This window comes from Colobus angolensis, unplaced genomic scaffold (genome assembly GCF_000951035.1).
Source record: "Colobus angolensis palliatus isolate OR3802 unplaced genomic scaffold, Cang.pa_1.0 Scaffold200, whole genome shotgun sequence".
Lineage (NCBI taxonomy): Eukaryota > Metazoa > Chordata > Mammalia > Primates > Cercopithecidae > Colobus > Colobus angolensis.
In genome coordinates, this window is record NW_012115156.1 from 788806 (window position 1) to 808472 (window position 19667).

The following is a 19667-nucleotide window of genomic DNA, read 5'->3' on the forward strand; positions in this document are numbered from 1 at the left end:
GTAAAAAGATTGTTGCAGTATAGAAACATGCCTTTTTAAAAATAACATTTAGGTTTTGGCTATTTTTATGTCTTCCTTACTTGAGCTCTAATGATATTCATGCTTCTTTGGTTTACAGGCACTGGGATGTCTACTGTATAAACTTTGTTTCTTCACTCTTCCTTTTGGTGAGAGTCAGGTTGCTATCTGTGATGGCAACTTCACAATCCCAGACAATTCTCGTTACTCCTATAACATACATTGCTTAATAAGTAAGTATTTGGAAATGTATATGAAAATATTGTAGGATACTGTACTTAGGGCCTACTATTTACATTCCTTTACTTAAATCCAGTCTTTATTTCATATATTATAATTTTGTGAAACTATAGTAAAGAAAAAAAAATTTAAAAAGGTGTTTGAAAACTTACATAAGAATGAAAGCAACCTAATTATTGATTAATATAGATGTTTTTAAGCCCCTCAGGAAAATTTAGTAGCACACACCAAGGGATAACGTCAGAAGGGCCAGTCTCTGAGAGGCCCTTGATTTCAAAAGAATACTTGAGTTTTCTTTCAACCTCCTTTAAGACTTTTTTCTTCCATTTTGGTAGGTACTGTAATTTAACTTTTTATATATCTACACGGTAAAATTTATTAAGAAGATTTGAGGAGGGGGAAGGACCATCAGCTGTTAAATTAGGCAGCTACAATATTTAAACAGCTCCTCTTAACATGGAGTGTGTCTAGCATTAAGTGTGTCTAGCATTTCTGCTTTGTTTTCTGCATTCAAGTGCCCCTTGTTGTAGCTTCCAGCTCACTGGAACAGAAAAGAGAGAAATAGAAATATATTTGAGATTTGTGTGATGAAGATGGCAGTTCAACTTTCTCAGCCATTTGTGGGCAAAAAATAAGACTGGATCTCTATTTCATTCTTTATGCTAAAATTGCAGATAAATCAAAGATTTAAATATAAAAATAAAACAAATGTACTTGAAGAAAATAAGTGTGAAATTATTATAACAGTAGAATGTGGAATTTATAAGCTAGACATTTAATCCCAGGAACTGTATTAAAAAAAGATTAATGCATTGCCATATAACTTTAAACCATTAAAAGTTCCCCCAGACTCATGAACCCAAACTCATAAATTAGAAATATTTGTTACTCATTTGACAAGTGTCTAAGTTTTATAATTTTTGACGCTTGTGTAAATCATAAAAGGGTAAAAATTCCGAAAAAGATCAAAAATGCCCAAAAGAAAAAGGGAGCATAGAAGAAATCTAGTCTGACTTGTGATTTAATTTGCTTACAGTGGTAGGATCTTATTTTCTTGTGATTAGGTTTTTCTTTTTTTCTCTCTGTGTGTGTATGTATGTATGTGGGAGTGGGGTGGGGTTATGTGTGTTTGTAATGGTAAGATGGAAAAAATAAATACTACTGAAAATTTTAGATCTAATTAGGCTGTAGTTAATTGATGCATTACAGTGTATTATATGCTTCCTTTATTTGTCAGTAAATGTGCTAATTTTAGTTTTTATCATTGCTAGTATAAATTTGATCGTGTATTATGTCTTTGGACTTATTTCTGAGAGCTAGGCAAAAATAATGAAAGGTTGAAAAAACATAAAAGCATTCAAGTCAATCTGAAATTATAATATTTCTGGTATTTTACCTCCTGTCAGAGGGCTTTATGGACTTTTAAAATACTGTATTGAGTAGTAAAAGCTTAATAAAGTAGAGATTTTAAAACCATAATGTACTTACCTGTAATGTAATGTGTTTTAGAAAACATTTAGATTCTTCACAATTTTATTCTTTTTCTTTGTCTTCTTTAAGAGACAAGGTCTCATTCTGTGGCCCAGGCCCTGCTGGAGTACAGTGTTGTGATCAAAGCTCACTGTAACTTCAAACTCCTGGCCTCCAGCGGTCCTCCCACCTCAGCCTCCTGAGTAGCTGGGACCATAGGCATGTGCCACCATGCTGGGCTAGTTTTTAAATTTTTGTAGAGATTGGGTCTTGCTGTATACCCAGGCTGGTCTCAAACTCCTGGCCTTGAGCAGTCCTGCCACCGCAGTCTCCCAAAGTGTTGGGATTACAGGCATGAACTACCATGTCCGGCGTGCGATTTTATTTTTTCTATTTTTCAAATGTGGCCTTCTGTGTCTTTTGCCATTTTATTTCAGTGTCTCTGTGTTTATAATATGTAGTTAGTGATTTATATTACTTTTAAATAAATCCTACATTCAGAAAATCAGGAATTCCTAGCTTCCCTCATAGTTTTTGAATGTGAAACTTTTGTCAGTTGTGTATTCATGCAATGTAGTTTTTTCCATATATTAACATAAGATAAAACATAAGAAGATGTACATCTTTTTAGTATTAGTTCCATTTGCATCCATTTTATAGCACACAGAAATTTTGAAAATGAAATAGCTTTGACAAATCTTTGTTAAAACTGTATGATTTGTGGTTACTTAAGAATTTGAATATACTTTTTCTTGTTACTAATTTAGGTCAAAAGTAGTTACCATTATTTACTCTTCATAAAGCTTAGTTGAACTATTAAGTTCTTCTTTCTTTCCTGGAGACTTTTCTTCTTAAAAGTAATGGAGTCAATTGTTTAGAACTTTTCTTAGCTTTTGTTAACTCTCCCGATAGACAAATAATGGGGCCAACATGAGGGATGAGGAAAGAAGCACTTTGCATTTCCAGATCCAAGAGTTGAACTTAGAGAACCATTTAGAGGAGAATGAGAAGCATAACTAACAGGATTACTGAATAGTTATGAATAAGGTACTGAAAGCTGGCTGCCTCAGTTTTCTTTTGGCTCCTGTGTTGTAAGGTGATTAAAGAAGTACATTGCAGAGATTAAGAGCAAGACTTCTAGAGCCAGTGTTGGATTGCATCTGCTCTGTCTGTTTGATATGGAACATTGAGCACCTCCATTTATCTCAGTCTTCCCATTTCTAAAAGGGTCATTTTAAAAGTACCCACCTCTTAGGGTTATTGTGAGAATTAAATGAAAGACAAAAAGTGCTTTTTAGTAAGAGATAGCCTTTAGTACTGCAGTCATTATTACTGTAACAACTAGCACTGCAACTACTCTTGATATCAATATTACAATTCTTTATCTAACTTAATTTCTGATTTTCTGGATAGGGGCAGGACATGCCGTCAGATACTAGAGCATACTTTCCCTGCAGAAATGTCTTCGGATGCTTTGAAGTGGAATTTGGTTTTATGGGTTAATGGTGGATCTACCAAAGGCTTACCATAAATTATCATCTATTCTAGAATATACTGTAAATATAACTACTAAGATTATTTTTCTTATCTCCTTATTTTGTGCAGTAAGGTAATGATGAACACCAGGTAAAAGCTTTTTTTTTTTTTTTTTTTTAAACTTTTGGGTCTTCTCACTTACTGCTTTATGGTTTCTTTATCTTTGCTCTTAAGAGCTCATGTATTGGGACTAAATTTATTATTATTTTTATTATTATTTATTTATTTTTTGAGACCATGTCTCACTCTGTCATCCAGGCTGGAGAGCAATGGTGTGATCTTGGCTCACTATAACCTCCACCTCCCAGGTTCAAGTGATTCTCCTGCTACAGCTCCCTGAGTAGCTGGGACTACGGGCCTATGCCACCATGCCCGGCTAATTTTTATATTTTTAGTAGAGATAGTGTTTCACCATGTTGGTCAGGCTGGTCTTGAACTCCTGACCTTGGTGATCTGCCTGCCTCAGCCTCCCAAAATGCTGGGATTATAGGCATGAGCCACCATACCCGGCTATTTATTTATTTAGAGACAGGATCTAGCTATGTTGCCCAGACTGGTCTCAACCTTCTGGGCTCAGCTGATCCTCCTGAGTAACTGGTACTACAGGTGTGAGCCACTGTGACTTGTTCGATTAGGTTTAAATTTATTTCAATACCCATATTGTGGGAAACCAGGAATTTGCTTGCTTGTTTTTACTAAATTCAAATTTATTATGGAAATTTAATAATCTCTACAAATACAGACAGAGCAGTGCAATAAATTTTCATGTACCTCATGAAAATACCTCACCCAGCCTCAGTGGTTATCAATTCATGGCCAATCTTGTTTCCTCTATAACCTCACCCACTCTCTTCTCCTATATTATTTTTGAAAAAAAGAATCTCAGCTACTTCAAAGTACCTTTGAAATGAAAGATTAAGATAAGGTTTCCTTGGAGCTTTTCAGTCATCGGCTCTGGTTTACTACTTGAATAGCTGTAGAGAGAGGGCTCTGATCAGTAACTTTTTGGGGTAGTTACCAGGACTATTCCAAATGTATTATCCTGGCATTATTTAGTGCCACTTAATGTTTTAGTTATGATTGAACATATTATCAGTTGTTAAATTTAGTTTCATTTCAGCATCCGTATAATAAGGTATGTAGGACACGTATAGTAATATGTAAGTTTCTATAACAATGTCTGTAGGTTAACAGATAGAAATAATGTTGATGCATGAAATATTTACGGTTGGAAAATTAGAGTGGATGTTTCTCATTTCAGGGAAATTAAGGGTAATAACTTGAAGTTTGTGGGAGAGAAAAATGTGTCTTTATGGAGGGAAAACCAAACAAATTTTAAGCAGAAAAATTGTTTTGAGACTTCTATCCAAAGTATTTTCTTTTTAAATTTGTTGAGCTGTTAGATTAGAGATGGTGGCTTAACTTTATCTAGGCCCAGGCATGGATCCTTTGTTTTGTGTAACTTGAATGGTAACTACTTTAATTTTTGGCTTGGGTTCTTGACTAAACCATAATATGAATTGGCTGCTGCAACAGCAGCTCCTTTAGCTTCTATTTTTGTTGGAATGTGCAGGGATTTTGTGCTTTTCTATGCAATATTAGTATAGGCATAATTAATTGCCTCAGACCAGTGTGTACATTGATAGGAAATATTGTTGTAGTTTAGTCATACACTACCTTCAGTGCTGAAGCTCTGTTTTGTGTTCTTAGGTTGTGTTAGTAGTATTTGTGTCAATAGAAAGATTTACACAATTGAGTGAGCAGAGGAATATTATTTCTTATGGCTAAGTTTTAAAAAGTTGATTTTATATTTATAATAGAATCAGATTCAGTGGTAATGGTCTTGTGATGATTCACGTGATCATTTTAAGTTGAGTTAGTTAACAAGGGTGTATTCTAGCTTCTCTGCCTTTTTTGTTTGTTTTTAAACCTAATCACGAAATACTACTTTTAGGTGAACTGAACACATACATTCCTTAATCCATTTCTTTTCCCCAAAAGCATATTTTGTTAATAGATGATACAGTTTTATTGTCATGAAGTAGCAATTAATAAAACACTAAACTTGAGGTTTAATTATTTGCAGGAGAAAATGGCTTTAGAAAAACTATAAAAATTGAAGGATTAATTTCTTTCTTTTTCTTTTTTCTTTTTCTTTTTTTTAAAAAGAGACAGGATCTTTCTGTCGCCTGTGCTGGTTTGCAATGGTGAGATCATAGCTCACTGCAGCCTTGAACTCCCAAGCTCAAGCCATCCTCTCACCTCAACCTCCTAAGTAGTTGGGATTATAGGCGAGAGTCACCATGTCTGAGTGAAATTGTCCTTCTTGAATCAGTGTTTAGCTGTGTTAAATGTGATACCTCTGCACTCTAGACTACATCCTTCAGTAATCCAGTAGTACATTTTGCAACCCATTCTCTTGAAGAGTTCAGTAAATTATATTATCTAACTTAAGTGCTTAAAGATGCTTTCATGATTTTTTCCTTTTTCTAACTTGCTGATAATACTCAATTTAGAAATATTCAGAGATAAAAATGTAGCCAAGAGTTCTACCTGTGGGTTTTAGGTATGATTATTCGTCTTTTCATACTTTGAATTTAGAACCAAGTCAGAGATGGTCCACTGGAGCTCATCAGGTAAAACTGTCAACTTTTTAGTACTGATAAAACAAATTGCAGAATGAAATTTAGATCTAAAGCCAAAGGATCCTGTTCCTGTATTCCCAACCTTCAAATTTACAAACATCCAGTCATAGGCAATGCTGAAAAACCTTAGACTTCTTTCACAGAGGCAGGTTACTTACAAAATATGGCTCAGCAGAGAACATGTATATTCCTAAAATAACCTGTTCTGAAAGAAAGATCATGAAAGATTGATGGATGGAGGTGCTTCATTCTTTTTTCTAGTCTAGCAATATGACAAATCACTATCTTTCCCATGGGGGAGAATGAGTTATAGTAATAGAGATCGTGGCACTACACTAGCACAGTGGCGTCAAACTTTTTGTGACTGTGATTCAATATATTAATAAAAAATACATTTTAGTTATGACCTGGTATACACACCACACACAGAATATACACCCGTAAACTGAATCACATTTCATGAAATGTTGCTTATATTTACCATATTAATACACTCTAATATTTTCTGTTCTTCTTTATTAAAATAAATAGTTCTGACCTTTTGAGTTGATTTTATGTCACATAAATGGGATCAGTACAGTTAGGCAGACTAAACTGGCTCCAGCAGATATATTCCCACATGAAAACATGACCCAGGGAATTCGAGGTCCTTGTGTTTGCTTATAAGATAATATCAATTCTACCTGCAACTTAGCTACCTAATCATTAGAGGATATGGTGTGCTTAACTTGAGTAACAGAAATACTTATACACATATAGGTTAGGACACAAAATCTCAAATTTATTTTTTTCTCCCTTGGTGCTTCTCAACTGCTATGAAAGAAAACAAAACAAAGAAAAACCAGGAATGCCTGAACTATCATTTAATTCCTCTCTGGATACTTAAAATTTTTTCTTGGATTAAGCCAGGCCACAAAAGAAATACATTCTTGTACCATACCCCTTTCTTTTACTGCATGGCATTTAGGCCACTAGTCCATACTGATAGAGTGTTTAAAACATGACCCTGTGTCACTCACTGCTATTCCTAAGGATGTTGTTCACTTTGTGTGAGCTATCTTTAGAAAGACTCAACGGAGAATTTGCTTTCTAGCTTTCAGTATCACGAATAGTGTTTTTCCTTAGCACCTGATTTGTTTTTGTATTAAATACACTGTGATTCATGTAATGGATCATGTTGCCCTGTTTATATTGACAGCTAAAAAATGGAGAGCACATTTTGGGCCTGCATTCATGACCAAATCATATGTAGTTTATAACTGACCTCATTATCCTGTCCAACCCCAAGCTATTATTTTTCTGTTAGTTTTAATTTTCTTATATATTTAAAAAAGTGTTAGTTTTGTGTGCCACTTCAAGTTCTTTATAGGACTAAATATGTATAATTAGCTATTGTTGAAATTAGATTTTAAAAGCCAAGTAAATTTGTTAGAATAGAAAAATAGGACTATACGTTTGTGAATTAGGTAGGTTTCATATGATTTGTTTGGTTTTAAAAATTATATGAATAAGTATTTATTGTTAACAGTATGTTCAAATTTATCCCCATTTTGTGTACTGTTGTTATGTTAAAAACATTTAACATCTGTTAGTATCAAGATAAAATAAACTTTGTGGATTCCTCAGATCTTTTCTGGATGGAGTTTGAATATAAACTAGCAAATATTAGAATTAAAATGTTTTTAGTTATTTCAGTGTAGCAGTGGTGGTAAAAATTATTAAAAAATCAATTTTATAAGTGATATATGTTAGCATTATGAATATCTAAAATCAAGTTACATGCAGAGTTTTTGTATATTTTACACTGAGCTCAGAATCTCTCAAATAAATTATAACTTTCCACATAACTGTGTTTTTAGCCAAAATAAGTTTATCATGTCATTGGAGATGTATCACACATTCTGTATTCAAAATGTTACTTAAATTTGAAGGGACGATTTAATTCATTTTGATTTATAATTTTTTGTAACCCATTTACATACTTAGATGTCTCTATACATTATTTTATTAGTAAACTTAGGAATATCATCCGATTCTTTAAATTTTACATTTTAAGTAGTTTAAAAAGGATTTAAACATTATAACAACTTAGTGTTAATAAATGAAGCCGAGGTAGACTTTGAGATGTCCTAACAAAATCTTTTACTTATGGAATTGAGTATAAATGTCAACCTTGTGAAATTTAGAATTAAAAATTATCCAAGTAATAGAGTACTACCAAATGGTAGTGGTCATTTTGGTAGAAAAAAGATCAGGCATTTCAGGCAATGCTACTGTAAGGTTGTTTTGAAATCTGTTCATAAAAACTATAAAACTCTGCCCATATTTCTGAGCATGATATGGATAACATGTTAAGATACAGAACTATGGTAAATGTTGTTAGCATCAATATGGGAAGAGAGCATGTTTTTGGAAAACGACAGTGCCAGTCCTTTACTACTTTGTTAGATTATAATGTACACAATTGAGACTTTTCTCAATGGTTCAGGATCACTTAAAAATTAATACAGGTATTCATTATTTTGAATAGAATTATCTTGAAGGACCTTTTTACTATTGCCTTGGAACTTTCTTGAATAATTCCCCAGTGTTCACTAAACTCACTTTTTCTTTTGTGTCACTTTTTCAATAGAATAATCATGTTCGTCATTCATACTTGTAGTGTAGACCTGTTCTGTGACTGATCTACCCTTAGCTTGGGATAACGCTTTATTTATAAAATAGCAATTTCTGCATTTTCTATAGGTATGAATAAAGTTTGCTAGAATCAGTTGAGGTCTGTCCCAATGGGGTTTTTCCTGTAGCCTGCACGTCGTTGGAAACCCCTCATAGAATAACTCTGTGGTTTTACTTTACTCACAGGACTATTGTTAGATCTGTGGGAAGGAACTACAAGACAGTTACTAAAAGTTTGAAAAAGACAGTTACTGAACGTTATGAAAAACCAGATAATCTACTTTTTTACCTTAGGTATTGGCATATTCCACACATCTGTACTATTCTTGAGTGATCGCTTAGGAATGAATGGGATTTGAACTCATTCATGTTGAGAGGGTGTCAAATTGAGAACCAGGCAGATCCCCACCACCTACAGTATGAAGAACCCTAAAGTAAATTGGTTGAATAAATTAAATCCCAAGGATTCTTGGTGAATTTTGAAGTCTTCCTCAGTATACCTATACTGAAAGGAGATGATGAAGCCAAAGTAATTGTGGGCTGACATGGCAACTGGATCAGTTTCATTAAAAAGGGCGAACTTAAGAGGATCTAAAGTGACCTTGATGGACAGTGGGAAGAAATCACAACATGGAATTCCTTGAATAAAAATTTATTGACTTTAAAAAAAAAAAGTTTGCTAGAATCATCACTGATCTTAGAATGGAACAGAAAATATGTATTTTTTATCCTTATAATGTGTGCCGCTACATAGTATAATGTGTGTTTCATAAAACTTCTTAACATTTTGATCTATTCTTGCAGGGTTCATGCTTGAACCAGATCCGGAACATAGACCTGATATATTTCAAGTATCATATTTTGCATTTAAATTTGCCAAAAAGGATTGTCCAATCTCCAACATCAATGTAAGTAGGTTTTCAAGTAGGATATGAATTTAAAATTCATTTTATCATATGTAAATATATTTACTTTCCGAGTTACTTTTTTGTTTGTTGCTGCTGTTAAACCACAGAGTTACTTGTTTCATGACAAGTGGTCTGATTGTGTGTTTGATTATATTTGTGGTACAAAGCTTCTGCACCCAGGCTATGCACTGAGATACCTTGGGGAACTGCAGCAGACTCAGGCAGCATATTTTGCATTTTTGAGGAAAATACAGGGACATCTTTGTGACCTAGCACAAACTAATTTTATTAAGTTATTTGGGCCTAACCATTTCATAAACAGGACTATTAGATTTTTTTTTTTTCTTAGAAGTAAACAATTACTGAGATACTGAGCACTGTGTTAACTAAGTTTGGGAAACTTTGGTTTAAAGAGCACAGGCATTGTTAAGTGGGAACTAAACAATGTGTACGCATAGATATTGACAGTGAGGTAATAGACATTGGAAGCTTAGAAAGGTGGGAAGCGGATGAAGGATGAGAAGTTACCTTATGGGTACAATGTACACTATTTGGGTGATGGTTATACAAAAGCCCAGAGTTCACCATTATGCAGTATATCCTTGTAACAAAACTGCACTTATATCCCCTAAAACTTAAAAAAAAATTTTTAAAAAAAGCACAGGCAGTGTAAACAGAGACCCAGATTCAGTTTTGTCCTTATCAGTGACTGACTTTGAATCTTTTGGTAAGTTACTTTAATGTCCATTTCTTTTTCTGTTAAACAAGGATAGTAATTATAAAGTTTACATGTAAAACCCAATGCCTAGTCCATGGAAGGTGCTCAGTTGGCAATAGTTAGTATTATTTAAAAGCTTTGAATTTTATTCACTGTCTGTACAGTGCATTTAACTACACTAGGTGAATCGTGTATGGCAAGTCTCCATCAGTGTTAATAAAGGTCTCTAGAATCATCACTGATTATAAGCCATTCTTGACTTTGTAAAGATCATCTGGCCTGACCTGTTTCTGTAGGGTTTCCTTAATGTGTAACTTAATCTACCCCACTCAGAAAAAAAGAAGGAATGTGGTGCCTTTCTTTTTTTTGAAGCCCTTGCCATATTGATGTATTATTTTCTCTGTTGAAGCTGAAAGCTTTGCAGTTCTAAAAGTAGATAAGTAGACTCATTCGACATTTACTCAGCAAGTATTTATTGAGTACCTACAATGAACTAAACATTGAGTATAAACAAATGAACAAGGCCTTCCGCCCTCATTTTCCAGGCCTTACAATCAGTGTCTTGAAAATTATCTGTAGTATGTAGAAACAACACTTGATTCTTATCCTTGGTGTTTGTTGCTTTTTCCAAAATGCAAAATAGTCATTGATTTACAAGTGTAATATAATCTTTCTTTTCACTCAAGATTTACCCACTTATAAATGGACACAATGGTGTTCTGCTTATTTTCCAAGGTTTCTATGGCACATGAATATGAAATTGACATTTGTGTAACATGTAGTGATATTTGCAGATTAGATCTGGTGAACAATTTATAGGTATCTGATGTGATAGTAATAGCGTCTCATAGTACTTTTAAAGTTCAATAATATATCCATAGATTACAAAAACTTTCTGCAATTAAAAAACTAAAATGAGAAGTTTTATTTTTTTCCTTCCAAGAATTCTTCTATTCCTTCAGCTCTTCCTGAACCGATGACTGCTAGTGAAGCAGCTGCTAGGAAAAGCCAAATAAAAGCCAGGTAGGCAAAACTATGTTAAAATTGAAAAGGCATTAAAAAAAAATGATAGGTTTTGTTTTTAATCCTAGCAAGTATAATTCATTAAATATCATCTTCATCCACAAAAGATGATGTGTTGCTTATTGTATGTGGTATAATTGAGATAGCAAATACAAAATAATCTTTTAAAAATATTAGATAAAGGATTTGGCATCATCTCACTGGAACTGTTCACTCAATGACAAGTGATTGATGATGTTAGAGTAGGTCTTTTTTTTGGACAGGGATTGTCATTTTCATCACATAGCAACTCTAATTTAGGAAACACTGTGTTTTCAGTTTATAGATAGTATGTTTATTTTTTAAATTTAAGAAAAGAAAAAAATAGCTCTTACAGGCAACTAGAATATATAGAATATGTATGTACTTTGTAGAATTTGTAATGAGTGGTTATAACTATAATACTTTTTAAGGCTGGTAAATATGTTTTCAATCTTATTTTTCAGAGTATTTATTATATTATTAATAATAAGTTTGAACTATATTATGTAGGTTAAGACTGAATCTGTTAATGACTGATTTTTACCCACCTCACACTTTTTTGAATTTAAAAGTTAATAAGCACGATTGTATCTTAGATTATCAGACAGGTATAATATTTGGGGAGATTTCTTGGTCACAGCAATTTTGTATTGTATGTTATTTATGCAAAGTTTGTTTACCCAATACAAAAATATATTTGTTCATATGCTTTTTATATGCAAGATATAGACAATTGAAACACAAAGGAAAAAAAGCAGTTTTTATTTCCAAGGAGTTCACATTCTAATTGACAAGTAAACAATTACAACCTGATAGATATTAGGCTACTTTGAGAGTGTGGAGGAAGGGAAAGACTGGGAACAGAGAAACAGGAGCACATGAAGAATGCTTTCCCTGCGGGTGGGAGTTGCTGCACTCCTCCTTGAATGGTGAATAGTCAATCACCTGGAAGGGTGGGGAGTGAAATTATAGCTGGCAGGCAGTTTAGGCAAGAATGACCCTTGTGAAACTACAAGACTAGGACAAAGGGGGACATATACAGGAGGTAGATAAATGCCCGTCATGAACAACTTTGTTTATATATCATGCTGAGAAATTTGGACTTTGGCCTATAGGTCAGTTAATTTTCAACCTTCTAGTCAGTTCTACTCTTTGAGACTTGGTTGTGACATGTGTTGTAAATGATCTGTTACTTATAAATGTTAAAATTTCATTCGTGAATGACTTATTTTCAAAAATGGTGTTACTCTAAAAATATCTTCCTTCACTTGAATTTCAAAATATTCTTTTGAGAAGAGATGAAGGTGTAAAGTTATATCTAACCTGCAGGAATCCAGCTTGACCAACAATCGATCTTATCTATGACGTAGCTTTAAGTAGCATCCACTGTTATAGTTGAGTGGTAATTAGGGATTATTGTAGGATTTGTCAGTTGAATTTTATTGTGACTTCTGTTTTTTAAAATAATTAGTAAATAAATCTTTGAGAAAGTAGGTGCAGACTTTTTTAAAAAAGCATAAGTCAGCTGAACAAGAATGATGATTTGATTTTCTTTTCACCCTAATGCAAGTTCTAGCTGTAGAGTTACAAGACAATGAAATAGTACTATTAAAATTCACAGTGCTTATTTATAGTATGTTAAATCTGAACATTATGTATATTAAAAAATAAGGTTGATTGGTACTTATTGGTTAATATAAATTTAGTCTATGAATATTAGTGAAAACTTGAAAAAATCTAAATGTATACAAAGCTTAATATTAAAAAATTTAGTTTTTTTCATGTAAAGAGCATATTTTGGGAGGAGAAATTATTTACTAGCGGTTTCATTAACATGTTTTCAAAAAGCACCTGTGGGTTTTTCAGCTGTCTTCAATCTGTGGTACTCTTTGCCTTCTTAAAAGGTCGCTCTCATCTCCCTGAACTTTGCATCTGCTCTTGGTATGGTTTAAGATGTGAAATTTATCTGACGTGTCTTAAAGATGGAGACACTGAGAATCACTGGCCTGGCAGATGGAAACATTGAAGGATTTTAAGCAGGAGAGTGTGAGTCTGAGTTTTAGGAAAATTACAATGATTTTGTTCAGGTGATGGCGAGGAGAAAGAAGGGAAGCAGAAAAACAGCTCTGTGACTGTTGTAATAGTGAAAATGAGACTATGAGGCAGTATTGATGCAATGATTACTGTTTTTAACTTCAGTCAATTTTGTATCTCCCTGTGCCAATCTGCCCAGGCATTTTCTTCCCATTCCTTCACATAGAATACCTGGTTTCTCCGTCACTACCTAATGAAATCAAACTTATTAAGAAAATTTTCAACCCCAGTTTCTACCTAAAGACTCCTGTAGCCAGATTAGGTTAAAAGTACAATTACATCTCCATAAACTCTTGACAGCACTAGCTTGGCACTGATGATTTTTACTATCTTACATTTTTTACATTTCCACTAACATGTGCCCTGTCTTCCTAGGTATACTGTAAATTCTTTGAGGACAGGGTGTTGTGCAGTGTTTTTGCTGGATATCAGTAAATGTACAATACATATTAGCGCTTTGGTAAAACAGGAGACATCAGAGTGAACAAACTATACAGACTTTTAATACGCTTCTTAGGGCTTTTGCTGTGCCTATGTGTGTTGTGAATCTCTAAAGAGGGTTTACATCAGCAACAAGGCAATGTCAGGTCTGGCCTGTACTAGCCACTTAATACAGAATGGATAGTTAAACAGAGAGATTGTGTACAATATTTCCCCCAAATTACTTGAGCTTAGGGAGTATAGCATTGGTTGTAATGGCGCATCAATAATTCAGTGGCAGTAAATACTTGATTATCATTAAAACAAGATATAATTGATTTTTTATATATATACCGATTATATGTATATATACAGATATACAGTGTGTATATATATATGTGTGTGTGTGTATATAATATATATATATATATTTGGCCTATTAGTTCAATTTTCATGTCTTTTACCATCCCCATCCCATCTAGAGCATTAGTATTATTTTCAGAAAACAGCATACATGTAATTCTAAGATCTTTTGATTCTGTGTCACGTTTTTTTTGTTCCTCTTGGAAAGATAGTTGTTAGTAGGGTTCCCTCTTGTGGTACATACAGATACTGGGAAATAACTGGATTTGTGCACTTGTTGATAGATGTAAATGCAGCAGATGTGTGCTTCATAAATCATATGTATGTAAAAATTTTAAGTATTCACTTGAAAATGTGTAAGGGGGATTTAATAATGATATTTTATTGTGAATCCTGTTGGAAGGTGAACATATGGTCCTATTAACAAGTATTTGAAGTTTTGTACTTAATTTATAGAAAGCAAGCAAGTTGATAAATATATAAAGATTTTACCTTTTTTCTTTTTCTTTTTTTAAAAAAAAGCAAATGTCGATGTCTTCTCACATCATATTTATGGTCTCTTGATTTCAAAACTGTGTTTACCGCTTAACTACCCACATCTGGGGCCTAAACTAAGTCCTAGTGGGATAAATTTTATATGCTTTCCATTTTGTGTTCTGAGTAAAGCAAAGTTAAAGAGTAAGTTGAATGTGAGCAGGTGGCACCTATTAAAAGTTTTGGCTTATTTTGCTTAACATGCCCTAGGCCACAGTCTTTTCTTTTTTTATGCCTTGGAGTCCAAGCAAAGGGAGATTATTCCTTGTTGTTTCTTATTTTTATTTCCCTGACAAGTTCAGAGAGTGGCTCCCAGTTTTGTCCAAAACCTTATTAAAAGGTTTCTGTTTATTTCCTTTCAGTATCGTTTCATCTCCTTAAGAGCAATTTCTGGGACTGTGTTCTTTTTCTGCTGGTTTTGATAGCAGACTATGAATGGTTGTGTACTGTTTTAAGGAAAATTGTTAGTTTTATTTGTTTTTCTATCTTTATTAAACATTTGATACTTGAAAATGAGTCTTAGGAGAAAGGTGAGGACTAATGTGATTATCAGTAATAGTTAAAATGCATCTGTTGGATGCTTTATAGAATAAATAGTAAATTAGAAATAATCCCAATATTTAGAATGAAATATATTCTTCTGTTGTAGAATAACAGATACCATTGGACCAACAGAAACCTCAATTGCACCAAGACAAAGACCAAAGGCCAACTCTACTACTACTGCCACTCCCAGTGTGCTGACCATTCAAAGTTCAGCAACACCTGTTAAAGTCCTTGCTCCTGGTGAATTCGGTAACCATAGACCAAAAGGTAATAGAGCCCTGCCAATCTCATCCTCTTAAAGGTTAATGTAAATAAACCTTTTATGGTTTGATTTCCTGACCTCAGGTGATCGTTAATATTGTAAAGCAGATAACATAATGCTTTCCGAAACTTTCTGCTGATGTCTACTAAATTCGGTTGGTTTCTCAGCAATTCAATTGTTGTAGGCAAAGGGAAGTTACTGGCAATATGAAAGTATAGTACAAAAAACTCACAATTTGCTTTGATACTATAAATACAAACTCTTATCCCTAGAGTCATCAAGTAGTAGGGTTTGAAGTTGGAAATAAAGTTCAAAGGTATGGAAAAAGTCTATGTTTTATGAGAAAGAAAGAAAGTTGAAACACTAGTCTTACAAAGTTATATGTCTTTGCATTGCACCTAAAGTCTTGGTGCAGTGGACATTACAACATAAAAACTTACCTGATTTTGAGAAAAATTTACTCATCTAAAGTATCTCCTAAGCATGATGGTACAGTGTGGTATTTTAAAAAAAATTTTTTTCCCCAAAGAAATATCCCTACTTACTCAAGGATCTGGGGGTATAACCTGAAGACTCACCTTAAAGAAATCCTGTTTTGCACTTTATTTCGTGATCAATCTGTCGTGTTTTAATGTTAAAATGTTTTTAATGGGATACTCTAATGGTTAAGAGCCTACATTTTGAGTCTCACGGACCTGATTTGAGTCCTATTTCTCCCGTTTTTTAATACAGCTTCTAAAAGTACTAGTACCTGTCTTAATAGGATTATTGGGAAGATTAAATGGCTGTTTAATGTGATACCTGATACATGATATGCCTTTGATAAATGTTAACTGTTAACTACTGTTATCAAGTAAAGTATATGTTCAGGAAAGGTAATGTTTATTTTTATTTTTTATTTTTCTTTGAGACGAAGTCTCACTCTTGTCCCCCAGGCTGGAGTGCAATGGCACCATCTCAGCTCACTGCAACCTCCCGCCTCCTGGGTTCAAGCAATTCTCCTGCCTCAGCCTCACAAGCAGCTGGGATTACAGGCAACTGCTACCATGCCCAGCTAATTTTTGTATTTTTAGTAGAGATGGGGTTTCACCAAGTTGGCCAGGCTGGTCTCAAACTCCTGACCTCAGGTGATCCACCCACCTCGGCCTCCCAAAGTGCCGAGCCACCGCACCTGACCTATTTATTTATTTATTTACTATTTGTTTATTTTTGAGACAGGGTTTTACTCTGTCACCCAGGCTGGAATGCAGTGGCACTCCATGATCATGCTACTGCATTTGTACCTCCCAGGCTCAAGCGTTCCTCCTACCTCAGCCTCTTGAGTAGCTAGGGCTATTGGTGTAGGTCACCATGCCTGCTAATTTTTTAGTTTTTTTTTCATAGATTTAGAATTGGGTCTCCCTATGCTTCCTATGCTTCCCAGGCTGGTCTTGAACTTCTGGGCTCAAGCAATCCTCCCATCTTGGCCTCCCAAAGTGCTAGGATTAAAGGCGTGAGTGACTGCACCCATCCTGTTTTATCTGGCATATTGCTATGTACTTCTTTGGTTATCAGGTACAATAATTGGAGGAGTATTCCATGGAAAAGGGAAAACAATGTGAATTTGAAATCATTTGTATTTAATTCCTATTTAATTATTTCTTAACCCCACTGTTCTCTTACGTAAAATGGAATAACAACTACTTTTCCTGTTATGAGGAGTAAATAAGGTGTGATATCTATGAAAATTTTGTCTCATAGTAAACATTCAATGTTAGTTTGTCTTTTTTATAGCTTTTTGGGTTGGAGGTCCTATCAGTCTTATTTATCATGCATTAGTGTCCTTCAGTCAAAGAACACTAGAAACACACTTGTTGTTGAACAAGTTATATTTATTACTCCTAAACTATTCAGATCTGTGGGGTGTCTCAGGAAGATGGTGCTTGAAAAGACATATTAAAGGATTTGGACTTGTTTTGGGTAATTTTGGAGAGGCTATAAGGAAGTGGGAGGCCAGGCATGCTGACTCATGCCTGTAATCCCAGCACTTTGGGAGGCTGAGGTGGGAGGATCACTTGAGGCCAGGAATTTGAGACCAGCTTGGGGAACATAGTGAGACCCCATCTCTACAAAAAATAAAGAATTAGCTAGGCAGGGTGGTTCATTCCTGTTGTCCCAGCAACTCAGGAGGCTGAGGTAGGATGATCACTTGAGCCCAGGGATTCAAAGGTAGAGTGACTGTGATTGCACCATTGCAGCCTGGGTGACAGGGCAAGACCTTATCTAAAAAAAAAAAAAAAAGAGAAGGAAGAAAGGAAGTAGGCTTTGCTCTGTATTGCATACTATTGCATACTGTCAAAAAGAGGGCATATGAAGCGGGGTGTAGTGGCTCACGCTTGTAATCCCAGCACTTTGGGAGGCCAAGGCAGGTCGGATTGCTTGAGGCCAGGAGTTCAAGACCAGCCTGAGCAATGACGTGGTGGTGCTCACCTGTAGTCCCAGCTACTCCGGAGGCTGAGGTGCGGAGGATCCCTTGGACCTAGTAGGTAGAGATTGCAGTGAGCCAAGATTGCATGGTGCTCACCTGTAGTCCCAGCTACTCCGGAGGCTGAGGTGCGGAGGATCCCTTGGACCTAGTAGGTAGAGATTGCAGTGAGCCAAGATTGCACTGCTGCACACCAGCCTGGGCAACAGAATGAGACTCTGTGTCAAAAAAAAATAAAAATAAAAATGAAACGGTGTTATGATATGTTTAGGTTTCTTAATATAAATTTTGTCTAGAAGGAAGGAAGCTAAAGCCTCAGTAGCTAAAGATGTTGAGACATTTTTGGGGTTTGGACAATGTTCATGGTTTTGTCGCTGTTCAAATGTGATTTTGGAGTGGTCTTGTTTTGATCCATCACAATCGTAGTGGCCTTGTCTAATGTTGTATGAGATTATTCAACAGGAGAGCACCAATTAGCTGTGATTGCCAGGCCTACTCCTGATGTCAGGGGCCATGTTTCTCTTTCTTACATGCTTTCAGCTTAAGTTGGAAAAATGTTCCTCTTTTTCCCCTGATAAGTGCATTTTTTTTAACATTTCTTCACCCTTTAAAAAGAATACAAAAATTAACACGAGTATTGTATTTTAAAATATTCGGATTATACAGTAGTATTCAGTGAAAATGTGAACATCTCCCTCCATTTTCTTCCCAGAGTTAACCAGCAGTGTTTAATGTTCATCTTCCCAGTCCTTTTTTATGTTTTTACATGTATATATACAGATATAAATAATTCATGTTGTATTTAAAATAAATGGAGGCCGGACATAGTGGCTCACTGCCTGTAATCCCAACACTTTGGGAGGCCGAGGTGGGTGGATCACTTGAGGCCAGGAGTTCAAGACCAGCCTGGCCAACATGGCAAAACCTCATCTCTACTAAAAATACAAAAATTATCTGGGCGTGGTGGCACATGCCTGTAATCCCAGCTACTTGGGAGGCTGACGCACAAGAATCACTTGAGCCCAGGAGGCGGAGATTGCAGTGAGCCGAGATCATGCCACTGCACTCCAGGCTGGGCAACAGAGCCAAGACTCTGTCTCAAAAATAGTAAGTAAATAAAATAAAATAAAAGGAGTCATACTATATATACGTATTAGTTCGTTTTCATGCTGCTGATAAAGACATTCCAGAAACTGGGAACAAAAAGAGGTTTAATTGGACTTGTAGTTCTACATGGCTGGGGAGGCCTCAGAATCATGGCAAGTGGTGAAAGGCACTTACATGGTGGCAGCAAGAGAAAATGAGGAAGAAGCAAAAGCAGAAACCCCTGATAAACCCGTCAGATCTCATGAGACTTATTCACTATCACAAGAAAAACTGGCCCCCATGATTCAGTTACCTTCCCTTGGGTCCTTCCTACAATGTGGGAATTCTGTGAGATACGATTCAAGTTGTGACTTGGGTGGGGACAAGGCCAAACCATATCATTCCACCCCTGACCCCTCCAAATCTCGTGTCCTCACATTTCAAAACCAATCATGCCTTCCCAACAGTCCCCCAAAGTCATAACTCATTTCAGCATTAACCCAAAAGTCCACAGTCCAAGGTCTCATCTGAGACGAGGCAAGTCCCTTCCACCTATGAGCCTGTAAAATCAAAAGCAAGCTAGTTACTTCATAGATACAATGCGGATACAGGTATTGGGTAAATATAGCCATTCCAAACGGGA

At 35.1% G+C, this 19667-nt stretch overlaps 1 protein-coding gene across 1 annotated transcript in view; it reads left to right on the top strand.

The window, feature by feature from the left end:
* Positions 1 to 19667, top strand: part of BMP2K (BMP2 inducible kinase) — a 142762-nt gene that overhangs the window by 78347 nt on the left and 44748 nt on the right. The window contains exons 7-10 of the mRNA XM_011941794.1: positions 119 to 251; positions 9390 to 9493; positions 11155 to 11234; positions 15316 to 15479. Coding sequence (XP_011797184.1) covers positions 119 to 251; positions 9390 to 9493; positions 11155 to 11234; positions 15316 to 15479 — 481 coding nt within the window. The remainder of the gene's footprint in view (positions 1 to 118; positions 252 to 9389; positions 9494 to 11154; positions 11235 to 15315; positions 15480 to 19667) is intronic.